The 13,153-nt window shown below is 36.7% G+C and overlaps 1 protein-coding gene across 1 annotated transcript in view; it reads left to right on the forward strand.

Annotated features, from left to right (window-relative positions):
* LOC126469754 (RNA exonuclease 1 homolog) overlaps window positions 1-13,153 on the forward strand; it is a 223,285-nt gene that overhangs the window by 170,587 nt on the left and 39,545 nt on the right. The window contains exons 7-8 of the mRNA XM_050096969.1: window positions 4,356-4,490; window positions 8,426-8,540. Of these exons, the coding sequence (XP_049952926.1) occupies window positions 4,356-4,490; window positions 8,426-8,540 (250 nt within the window). The remainder of the gene's footprint in view (window positions 1-4,355; window positions 4,491-8,425; window positions 8,541-13,153) is intronic.

Consider the following 13,153-nt stretch of genomic DNA (forward strand, 5'->3'; position numbering starts at 1 on the left):
ATAATGGTGTCGGCATTTGCTTCTTTACCCTCCTACCTTCCAATGATGGGTGGAAGATGGTTGCATTTCTTTTACCATTTTCCACTCGTAACAACATAAGAAGCCTTTTAATGAGTGAGAATTGCTTAGAGCCCTCAACTTGTCAGCTCAAATGTCTCGAGTTGGTACCTCACTCAGTTCCCCATAGCTACAGGAGAATGACATCCTTTAGTGCTTAGTTGTTTCACAGAATAACAATGCTAGCCCTGAAAACCAAATGAGCATTAAAGCATGTAGTGGGAGCCTGGAGTTGAACTGTGCTATAAGTAGCAGCACAACACCAACAATAGTTCACAGTCTGGTTGATGTCGAAGCAGCAAGTATGCGTAATAACACAGCCAGTTGCACCTGAAGAAGATGATGTTTTCATTGTAAATCTGTATGTGATAAAATTGTCATTACATTTTACTTTTCTGTTGTCAGCTAATTTGGAGACAATAATTTGTAATTTATTTGTGTGAAAATCTAATTACATGCATAGCAACAGTATGCAATCTAATTTTACTTTATAATAGGAACTTATGTATGCAGTCCAAATTATTTGACATAATAATACTTTAGATTTTAGTTTCTACAGTAGGCTATAGAAGCACTGCTCAGTGAGCCATGATTGTAGATGTTTTTTGATTGTCTCTCCAGTTATTACCTTCAGTTCATTTGGCAGTGCATTGAAGTATTTTGATCCATTAATATATGGACTGTTTGCTGTTTTGTTTTGTTTTTTCAGTGTTCTGTGTATCATATGGTAATTGTGTACTTGTCTTGTATTGTGATCATGAATTTCTGCATTACGACATGTATATTTCTTATCTTCTACAGATAATTCTATTGTTTCAAACATATACATAGAATAGATAGTCAGAATTTTAAATTCTATAAACAATCCCTTACATGATGTTCTAGCATCTTTTTTGCCTAATATTCTCAATGATCTTTTCTGGAGTTTAAATACTCAGTCTACATGAGTTTTGGAAGCCCCACCCCACAATGCAAGACCATATGCTTGAAATGGATGTATTAAACCAAAATACATCATCCTCATTGTTTGGGTATTGATGTATAGAGCTATTCTTCTTAAAACATATAGGCTAGATGATAGCCCTGACATACATTGTCAATTTGTTGTGTCCATAATAGTTTGCTATCTATGCATATACCTAGGAATTTACACTCACAGCAGATTTTCCCAAAAATATTACTATCTAGAGAATCAATACAAGTTTGCAAATCACCAACTTTGAAGGGTATTATATTTGTTTTTTGTAAGTTGACTTTTAGATTGTCATTTTCAAACTTTTCCTTTACAATATCTATAAATATTGTTACCTCTATGCCGAGATTAAGAATATAATTTTCCCAACAAAAGCCTGAAGTGTATCTGCGTTCATTGTAATGAAGGTATCATTTTTACTACCTTTGGAAAGTCATAACATATAAAAAGGAAGGGACCAATTATCGATGCAGATGATTCCCAAAAATAGTCTTAAAGGTAAAATACATATTCTTTGTCTCATATCTCTGAGTGTACTGAAAATTCTTCTTAGCAAATTCAACCTGTTGTCAAGAAATTCCATGAATTTAAATAATGATGTACATAGTGCATGTGGGTCAATTCCATATACTGTTCTCATGTCTCACTTTTGAGGCAGACATATACTGTGTAATATGTCTGATTATTCTCAGAACAGAACATCACACAACATTATAGTTCAATTGATAGTAGACACAATTCATGTAGGGAAAGGTAGCAGCAGTCACTTTCTGCACAGGATTCTGAATATAGAATCCAATCACCATTCATCGTGGGGGATCTTCACAGCAAGACAGTTTTTCATTACAGGGAGTATCAGAAATATGTTTTCTTTTGTAATACCTTTTTTAAAGTTTATTCCTGTAAACTGAAAAATGGCTAACTGCTCAGTGAAAAGTGTAATTTAGATTATAATTTCTTTGTGGCAAGCAATAGAGAGTTAAATGAAAATTTGTGTTTCATACTGTAACCTCATTAAGTTGACAATATATTCTGTGAGAAAATCTTGTTGAATGATTTATCCATGAGTTTAACTGAGAGCAACACCCATCAAAAAGAATAAATAAGAAATTTCAAGATATGTGATATTAGAAGCCAAGATCGCTTTAAGTGAAACAGTTTATTTCATGACCAGTTTCGACACTAACTAGCTGTCATCTTCAGAGTCTCATATTTACAATGTATGGATGGAATAACATCAGTGTAGTAATATGCATGATCATCTAGCATTACACACAAGGAATCACATTATCTGAATAATAAAAAAATTTAATGCTCTCCAGAAATATAACTGGAACAGAGAGAGTAGATAAATCGGGAGGATAAGTATCATTTCAAATGAGCTGAACTGAAATTTTAGAGGGATATGATATGCATTTGATTTTCATGTAGTCATGTAAGATTATACTGTACACAGTGAGTGTGTAATATAGGACACACCAATATATTAAACATTCAGTATCACATACTTCTTAAAAAGCAACAGTGTTGTTAGTCATTTTAACATTAATGATCACATGGATCATTATATGCAGATGTGAGTTTCTTTGAAAAGTTATTGTGATGTACTCTACCATCTATGTTTTGGGGCGAATTTCTCTTTGATATAATAACCGAGTACAGTGCTCCTTTCCCAAGGATAACCAGTTAGTAGGATACACTTCTTAACTGGTTCTCCCTCCATACATTGTGGTTGTGAATACTTGCATTTGTTATCTGCTGTGAACGGTATTTTGTTATAAATATTGTTGTGTTACATATGTACAGAGATATAAAGATTAAGAGACCTAAACTTTTGAATCAGTTCCTGTATTTCCAGGTGGCCTTTTTGTTAAAATGACTTTTCCTCGCATGTGAACACACTTTTTGTTTCTTGAATGTGTAAGTTTGCTCATCTTTTAAAAAGAATGTGGGGAAACTAAATACTGTCTTACAAAACAGGGTGTTTAAAACCAAGTAACGCATATTCTTAAAGGAGGGAGAATTGGTCAAAACTAGAAGAAAAGCTCATATTATGATATGTCTGGAAACCAATACCTGTTGAGATATGGGTCAATCTGTCCTCTCGTTGCCATCTGTCTATTACATAGTAGTAAATGCTTTGGCTATTGCTGTATGTAATTACCACACATCCTAACACATCCTTCAACCCATCTTTGCACTCTTTCAAATACACCCGGCTCCATTTGGATTATGTCACATGCACTGAAAACATGCTCATGTAAAGTCTGCACATTGTCAGTGGTTTAGGCATACACCAATGCATTTAAATGTCCTCACAGGCAGAAATCCAACAAATTCAGGTCCAGTGAATGGGAAAGTGGTCCTACCCCATTACCTTGACCAATCCATCGCCCTTGCTGTCATATGATTCACTGTAGCATAGTGTGGTGCTGCGTGATGCCTCAACCACAGTTGCCTTTTTACAAGGGTGACCTTCTTCAATAGAGCTGACAATTCATTGCACAGAAACTGGTGATACACAGCACCTGTTAATCTTTTGGTGAAATTTATGGCCCTATTAATCTGTTACCAAAAAGTCCTGCCCATACATTGGTACTGAAGTGATATCGATGCCTGACATTCACAATTGCATGAGGATTTACGTGTGCTAACACATGTGTTGTTGTAGTTTACTGTGCCATCTGTCGTGAATAATAAGGCGGCCTACATCACTAAATACTACGCATTACTCATCACAAGTAAAACAACTCCTATCTCAACAAGTTCCTGGACGTATAAGTAGACAAACTTTCCTTTAGTTTTGATCCATACTACCCCCTGTAGGAATATATGGAATTTTTTTTTTTAAACACCCTGTACATTTACTTTCTTATAAAGTGTGTTACTAAGAACCAATTAATATCTGAAAAATAGTATTCATTAATGGCAATTATGCAACCATAAAAATATTTTACTATGTACATTGTAAATTAAAGGTAGTGATAGACAATGAAAACAGCTTTGCAAACAAACTAAAGTTATTTCTGCTTGTCAGCTACTCCTACTACATAGATAAATTTCTGGTTGGCCCAGTTACTATATTTAAATGTAGATTAAGATTAACGTAGAAGTCTGTCACGTAAGTGGTCAAAATCTATCCATAGTTTCACTGAGAAAATATGTTTTATTTACAAACCAGTTTGAAATATTCCATATCATAATGAGGTAAATAATTAAACAATTTATGAAACAGGATTATGTATGTGATCTTTTGTATCTTTTGGTGTTTTCAGTTGGTTTTATTAATGATGTCAGTTTCTGTTATATTATTTCCTGATTCCAGGACGTAAAAATAAGGGCCACCATAACAGCTGAAGTTGGTGGTAAAATCCCAGCACATATTCGACAGAATTATTTCAACTTGCTGTCTAGTGAATATGTTAACTTTTATCACAGTGAAGGTGAAGCACAAGAGAAGGTAATTTTATTTAACTTACTTTCTTCTTTTCTTGCATCAACCCAGAACCAGTGTAAATGTAAACTTTTATGCAGTTAAAATATCATCATGTTTTAATACAAAGAAATACAGTGCAGGGATTTTACAGAACTGTTGAAAAATGTGTTTCGTTTGTAGTTTTTATATTAATTGGGATCTCAGTATTACCCTCAAATGCATATTGCATTAGTAACTATAGTAGTTTCGTTTTTTTACTGAACCCATACGCATTTCAGATTGAAAATCTTCATCTTACAGTTCACAAATTTACATTGGTAATTGATTTGGCCTGATGAATATATTTCAAGTGAGAGGGGTTAGAATGATAAATATATGGGAAGAATATGTGAATATTAATGTAAAATGGACCACAACGCTATTGACTATCTGTGTTTTACGAAAAGTCTGCTTCACTTCTTGCCTATGATGAATTCCCACTATGTTTCATCTCTTAATACACAATCACTTCCAACAAACTGACACACACAAACATTGGCCACATAAGCTATTTGCATCAAAACATGTTTATTTAAATTAATTTTATTCGACACACACACACACACACACACACACACACACACACACACACACAGAGTGAGAGAGAGAGGATCATCTTACGAGAAAGAAATGCTGTTAAAGAATTTACTGTTCTCATAAATCATTAGTAATGTATCTTGAAAATGAATCAAAAGAGTTAAGGTTTTCTGTAAGTTGTTGAATTAATGACTTTGCAGAAATGTTGACAAGCTTATTTCAGAAGACAATGGAAGGTGATATTGAGATAAACACCAGAATTACAGTAGACAAATGTCTTCAAACAATATTTTCATAAAATTTTGTCATTTGATTTAGAATGTAATTAGGCCATGCAGTTTTTGTCTTAAAATTTGTGTTTTTTTTGTTGAATTTCCAGTTTTTTTATTTTATATTGTACATGCAGAATGTTTGTCATTTTTAGTATTGTCATTAGTGTACTCAATATCAAGCAAAAGGTCAGCTCCTGTACATTTGTTTGGCTGTTGCAGATGAAAAACTGCAAGGTTTTTATTTAACCTAAGTTTGAAATGTCTGCCACTTTACTCAGTAAAGAAATTATGACAATTTTAGAAGAAGGTTTTATAAACCCCAAATTGCTGTAGTTAGTGTTACTTGATTTATGTAGAAGTTACAGTGGCAGTTAATTTTTTTGTCTGGAAACTGATGTTTGTGTTGAAATGTTTAAAACATTTGTTGCTTCTTGTTAAATACTGTCAAGAAATTTCAAACTGCCATTTATCTGCCTATACTTTCAGTGGATTTAGAAAATGTGTAATTTTTTTATTAAACTTTTGTTTTAGAGGAATCTTATTTTGTATGCGCTATTTTGAGCAAGTATTAGGTTGGTGCATAAGTTAGTAGGATTTTTGTTATACATTTTGGTATTACATTTTATATGGATTTATTTATCAACTGTCATTTTTTATTTGTATTTCACTGTTGCTGTTTGAGTGTACATATTGTTGTTTTGAGAGAGTGAGTGGAGCAGTGGATGCTAGAAAATGGAGTGCCAAGTGGAGAAATCGGAACATTTCCAACATATTCTTTTGTTTGAGTTCAATTGAGGGGTGACAAAAGTGGTGGCATTCAGAAATATTTTCGTCATGTATGGGGATAATACCATTGGACAGAGCATGGCAAGAAAACTGTTTTCTCCTGTTAAATAGGATTGTTTTGACATTAATGACTTCACATTCAGGAAGACCTTCGGGGTTTGATGAAAATCCTTTAAACGTGTTAATCCACAATGATCCACGTCGTTGTATTTGAGAACTGACAGATGTGATGTACTGTGATCATTCCAGAATAATCTGACATTTGCATACAATGGGGAAGATTCAAAATTTGGGTGTATGGGTACCACATGCTCTAAGCCAAACTCACAAAAATCAGCGGGTGACCATATGAGCATCTCTGCTTGCTTGTAATCAATTAGCTCGTGAGCAACACTGACCATTCCTATTCTGTATCATTACTAGTGGTGAGAAATTATGTCTTTATGCTAACATAAGGGAAAGAAAGGAAGAGTTGAGCCCAAACAAAGCAGAAACTCCTCATACAAAGACCTGTGTGCATGGTGGAACAGTGACAGTGTGGTGTACTACATATTGCTTCCACGAGGTGTAACCATCACTGTCGACATTTGTTGTCATCAACTGAGACATCGTGCAGGTGCAGTCCAAGAACAATGACCAGGAAGACTGGGTGAAGTGATGCTACTCCCCGATAATGTTCGTCCACATTCTGGTAGACTGACAAAAAACACTGTATGGGAGTTGGATTGGGAAGTTATTCTGCACCCACCTTATTCACCTGTTCTTGCACCCTCAGATTTTCACCTTTTCGGTACTCTGTTGAACAACCTTTAAGGAACTTCCTTTCCAGATGAAAAGGCACTCCGAACATGGCTCAGTGAGTTCTTCATCTCAAAACCATGTGATTTCTACAGTGATGGAATCGAAAAGTTGACAGCCTGTTGTAAACAGTGAAGGAGAATATGTTATTGATGACTAAAGTCTCTGTTATGTGTATATTAAACTTATGGAAAAATGCTGCAAATGTATGCACCAACCCAATAGTTCTGTTTACTTAATATCCTGAAGAAAAAAGTACAGGAATACTTTTAAGAAAATTTGATTTAAAGAAATCCATTTTCAGTAGAGTTCATGTTTCATTATTACATTATCTGCTTTTGTTCTTTCTAAAATTTATTTGTCACAATTTTTGTCAAATCACTCATTCATCCACTTGCTAAGAAGTTTCATTCTTTTGGTTCATTAGTAATGCACAACATTAATTTTATATATAAGAAAAATGTAAAGCCTATAATAACAATTTTGTTTTGTAATGTGGTATAACTGTAGGTTAGAGAGAGTATTTGGAAGCAGACAGCTGATGTGCCCAGTGTTTTTGTGCAGCAGTTTGTGTAATAATACAGATGTATTAAAGATGAAACAACACAGGAAATAAATCATGGTCAAATTTTCTTCCCTGTTCTGCTCGCAAATAGAGTGAGGGGAAAATGACTGTCTATAATCCTTTGTGTGAGCCCTAATTTCTCTCACTTTACTTCCATGGCCATTCAGATATATTACGTCAGGCTCAGATTGTGCATAAACAACATTACAAACAACTCTCAATATGTTTTCTATTTAATTATACTATTTTATCACTGTTGGGCTATCTGTTATGGGATGTATAATCCTAACAGGAGGAAGGTGAAACATACAATAAATTTCAGCATGTAGTAATGAGAATGTTGTATATTATATGCAGTTCATCCAATGAAACTTAAGTATAAGGTTCATTTCTACAGAGAACAAAACATGTTTCATCTATGGTGATTACGGTGAATGAATCATATTGTTCCCTGGTAGTTTATGTACATTTGGAGAGAACATCATCAGAATCTACAGCATCTGAATTGTCTGCTTTGGATGCACGGGAGAAGCTGTGACATTTTTGGAACTCTTGCTACCCATTGGCTTCAGCATTTTTTGAAAGTTTTACCCACTTCTGTGTGCTAGTGAGGATAATAGCCAGTTGTAGCTAATCTATAGTGTCCATTTCTTGTACTCTTTGGCAAACTTGAAATGTTAATGTGTTTTTCTGTAGACTTCAGTATAATGCATACACTCAGCATTTTAAGAACATCACAGTACAATTTGTCACTGTATTGATAGCAGGAATTCTTTTAAATTAATATGTTCCTGTGTCCTGAGGTAATTAGTAATAATAATAATAATAATAATAATAATAATAATAATAATAGTATCCTATTTTTGTCAAATAATAATAATAATAATAATAATAATAATAATAATAATGCCATTATCCCATTTTTGTACTACTTCAATATTTCATGTAGTTTATCATTTCAGGCAGTGGAAGAAGAAAAAAATATATACAATCGCAGTTCATCACGGCAGGTATACACAAATCTAATGTTGAATAGAATCCAACAAATACGCCGTGAAGCAGCACAAAATGCACCGAGTAAGTCTTTGAATCTACTGTTTATCAATTTTAGGAGATTCAGGATCTAAAGTCTCCTTATCTTTTCTGACAAACTGCTTACATCAGAAAGTTTAAATGTTGCTCCTTTTCAATATAAACTCACTGCACATTTATGTATTTTTTTCACAATGTAGGTACTGTGGCTCCATGGCAGTTGCAAATGCTTTGATAGGTGTTTGTTTTGACCACTGACAAATTGCTTATGCAGTTTTGGTTTGACTGGAAAGCACAACATTGCTGGGAGCTACGTGAGACGATGAAGGAGCATGAGACACTACGTAAATATTATTGTTACAAGAAATTCCCGAGTCAGGAAGCTCTGACGAGCAGGAGCATTGTCTTGATGACAAAAATAGATGAGCAGCTTTTCTGATTGCTTTTGTTTGATGTTTGCAGAATCTTCATCCTCATAATAAGTTCATAGGATGCAGCCATTAAGAGAGTGCTCTTTAGAATTAAGTTGGGTGGACATCTTCACTTTCCCAAAACAAAATCACCATAACTTGCTATACACTGACAGTAACCTAAAATTTCATCTGTGGTGGGCAAGATCTGTGTTTCCTTTGCCAAGAGCAGTTTTGTTTGAGAACTGAAAAACTGCAAACATGTATCATCTACTGTGATAGATGGTGGAAAAGAAACACAGTTTATGCATACCATAATCATTTGTTAACATCACTCAGTAAACTGCCACCTGTGCAGGCTTGTGTTGGTTAATTAGCATTTGAGGTACTCACCTTGACGGCACTCAGTATTTACATTTCTTCAAGCAGTATGATCTGCACCAACAAATTCCATAATAATTTGCCCCACTTGCACAGTCCACTTGGTTTGTGGACGCTTTAGTTTGGCTTGTCTACACACAAGACTAAGTCGCCTTTGAACTGTCACACCCATTACATCATCACTGCATGTCTTACTAATTTGATAATCTGGTTTCATACTTCACAAATGAATTATTGCACCCTGTTCCTATGGTCCTATACAAACATTCAGTATTCCAAAATATATAAACATAAGATATTTCAAGAACATGCCACAAATGATAAATACTAATAAACACAAATGATTTCTGGTGGTTGGGTTTGAACTGGCAGTCTGCAGCAGGCACTAGCCACTATGCCACACTGCATGCACCACAACATGCACCCTTTCCTGGAGGAACAGTGACCTACTGTTGCAGAACTCCTCACTTGAGCCAACTACAGCACCTTGGATTTAGATCTTGTCAGTGGCCCTCTATATAGCACTCGTGGCATATCCTCGAATTCTGGTCATCATCGAGTGAGTCTTCAGTTTCCTCGAACCTCCTGTTGTTGATCTGTATATCTGGATTCTAGTAGGTCTTCATGTGGAGGATGTGGACTGTCTCTCCACTTTTGTTTTCATTATAAGGATCACCATCCTTAGTTTCATATATGACATCTGACAAGCAATGAAGGATATGATACAGGCCAAAGTAGCATTTTAGTGACATTTTCAGTAGTCCTCCTGTCCGCCCCCGGTAGCTGAGTGGTCAGCGCGAGAGACTGTCAATCCTAAGGGCCCGTGTTCGATTCCCGGCTGGGTCGGAGATTTTCTCTGCTCAGGTACTGGGTGCTGTATTGTCCTAATCATCATCATTTCATCCCCATCGACGCGCAAGTCGCCGAAGTGGCGTCAAATCGAAAGACTTGCACCAGGCGAGCGGTCTACCCGACGGGAGGCCCTCGTCACACGCCATTATTATTATTATTATTATTATTATTATTATTAGTAGTAGTAGTAGTAGTAGTAGTAGTAGTAGTAGTAGTCCTCCTTTCCGCACGTGCTTACAAATCCTTACCAAGTGTCCTAGGCTGTATCTCACTTCTTGTGCTTGGCATTATAGTGCTCTCAGTCTTCCTCCTGGGTGTCAAAGATCCATATGCAAGCCATCTGCCTCACCTCGTTTGTGCTGGTGATGAGGTGTTTCACATAGTAATGCTGAGTATCGTCTGGTTGAAACAGTATCAGCGTACTCAATGTCTTTTCAGCCTCACGACTGTGGACAGAAAGAATGGTGTGATGCCTATAGTGTCTTGCTTCAGTGTGTTATATGTGAATGTCTTGGCGGCAGGATTGTATATTGATCTCTCTGTTTGATATCAGTGTACATTGAGAGTGTAATCTGCCAACATTTTATTAAAGTGTTTTCTGATGCCATTCATCTGTGGATTGTAGGAAGTTGTGATCCTGTGGGTGATGTCACAATTTAAAACACCTCTGGTATTAATCTTGACTGGAAAAGTTTTCCATGATCACATGTCATCTCACATGGGGTGCTCATTGCTTAAAAATGATGTCTTCTGCAAGGAACTTACCAATTTCTGAAGCTTCAGCAGTCAGCACAGGTTTTAGTGACAGCATAGTGGGTGATGTAGTCAGTGCAGGCTATTATTATCCATTGATTCCCATTTGTAGACTTCAGGAACCTACCGCTAAGAGGACAGTTTCAGTTCAGTGGAGTGGCGGTGCTGCAGGCAAGATTGGTATCAGATACCCCGGAAGTAATTGCAGCACATGTTTCTGTCATTGTCATTCCTTACAGTGGCCTACACAGTATCTAACAGATCGGTAGAGATGTGTCCAGTGATAACTGCATCTGATTCAGTCTAGAGTCTATACGAATTGCTGGTGATCAGATGTTGGAGCACTGTAGAAGTACTTCTGGATAGCTGGCCATAGTTGAGCTGGAATGACGAGCAACTATTTCTGCCCACTGGATCATAGTTCCTATTATACAAGTGGTCTGTTAATTTGTTGGAATTCTCATTTGGTTTGTTCCTCTTCCTTCAAGACTCCTATGGTTTTCAGAAGTGCTCTAGCTTCCCTCTGTTTAGCAACAATCTCATTTAATGCAGCGATGACTGAGATTTCATTCATGCGGCTGTGTTCCACCGAAGGATTCCTTGAAAGGTATGCAGCATCCTTGGGTTTGCATCTGATTTTGTACACCACTGTGATGTCATATTCCTGATGCATCAGTGCCTATCTTGACATTCAATCCAGTGGATCCTTCAAGCTAGGCAGCCAGTGTAGGGAATGCTGATCCAGCACAGCGGTAAATGTTTTGCCAAGTGAGGTATTCTTTCTCGGTTGTGTAGATCCTCTCAGGTTTGGAGAGCACTCTGGAAGTTTAAGCTATCACCATTCAGCACCTTCCTGAATTTGCGCTAGAACTGTACCTACCCCACAACCGGTAATGTCAATGGGAAGTTTTGTCTCAGCATTCTCATCACACAATGCGTGAACTGGAGATGATGGTAGAAAATTTGGTCTCTCTGCAGTAGTTCTTGCAAAGGACATGCTTTGATTGACAAGTCCTTTATAAATTGCTGGTTGTACAAGCATATTCTGAGAAAATTTCTCACATCACGAATGTGCTGAGGAGTTGGAAATTCTGTGACTGCTCTTATTTTCTGTGGATCAGGATGGACTCCGCTGTAATTCACTAGATGCCCTAAGATTTTTATTTCATGAGTGGTGAAGAGGCATGTTTTGGATTCAGCTGGAGGCCTGATGTCCAAACACACTTCAGCATGGTTCTCATACAGCTTCGATGTTCTTCAAATGTCTTTGAGATAATGACAAGCAGGTTGTGCATCACATGTTCAAAAGTGGCTGGAGCATTACACAGTCCAAGTGGCGTAACTTTGAACTCATAGAGACCATCAGAAGTTCTGAAGAGAGTCTTTTTTTCCCAATCAGCTTTATCAACCTCGATTTGCCAGTAGTCAGTAGCCTGTTTGCATGTCCATAGTTGAGGAATACTATGTTTCTTTCTTTCAAGCGGCCTAGGGTGTCATTATTCTGTGGCATTGGGTAGATGTCTTTTTTCATGTTTTTGTTTAGTTGTCAGTAGCCAATGCAGAAACACCATGTGCCAGTCTTCTTCTTGACAAGGATGACAGGAGATGATCAAAGACTGTCTGAAGGTTCAATGATATTCTTGCAGTAACTCCTCCACTTATTCATCATTCAACTGGCAACACACTATATAAATGCTGGCTAATTGGTGGATGACCCCAGTGTTGATGCTGTATTTAACCATGTCCTGCTTCCACTCCAGATTTGAACGCATTTGAAAATCTATGCAGAATGTCTATCATAGACTAAAATTGTTCCTCAGTCAGGCCAGATCCTATTGGCATTTCAGTAGTAGCTTTCTGCTCTGTGTTGTCTGTAGTAGTAGCGGAGCATGCTTCTTCGTTGATGCCAGTAAGCTGCTCTCCCTGGATAGGTTTGGCTGTCCTTACACATGTGCCTTTAGGGATGAGTTGTGGCTGCTAGTGACAATGATCTCAAGCTTTCTTGACCACCCATATTGCTTACTATTGTCGCTGGCATGTCGATTTCTTTCATGAGCCTGAGTAGCTTTTTGCAGTCAAGGAAAGCTCCACAGTTTAACTTAGCATCTTGATTGACAACATTATGACTACATTCTGTTACAATGACAAATTCGAGGGGCTGTGTTCTGTCATTGGTGGTTATGCTTGCAATATGTGTTCCCTTCAGCTGGAATGTTTCCCATTTTCAACTTTCAGCACTATTGCTTTCATACCACGGAACAT

Source organism: Schistocerca serialis, chromosome 3 (assembly GCF_023864345.2).
Source record: "Schistocerca serialis cubense isolate TAMUIC-IGC-003099 chromosome 3, iqSchSeri2.2, whole genome shotgun sequence".
NCBI classification, from domain to species: domain Eukaryota; kingdom Metazoa; phylum Arthropoda; class Insecta; order Orthoptera; family Acrididae; genus Schistocerca; species Schistocerca serialis.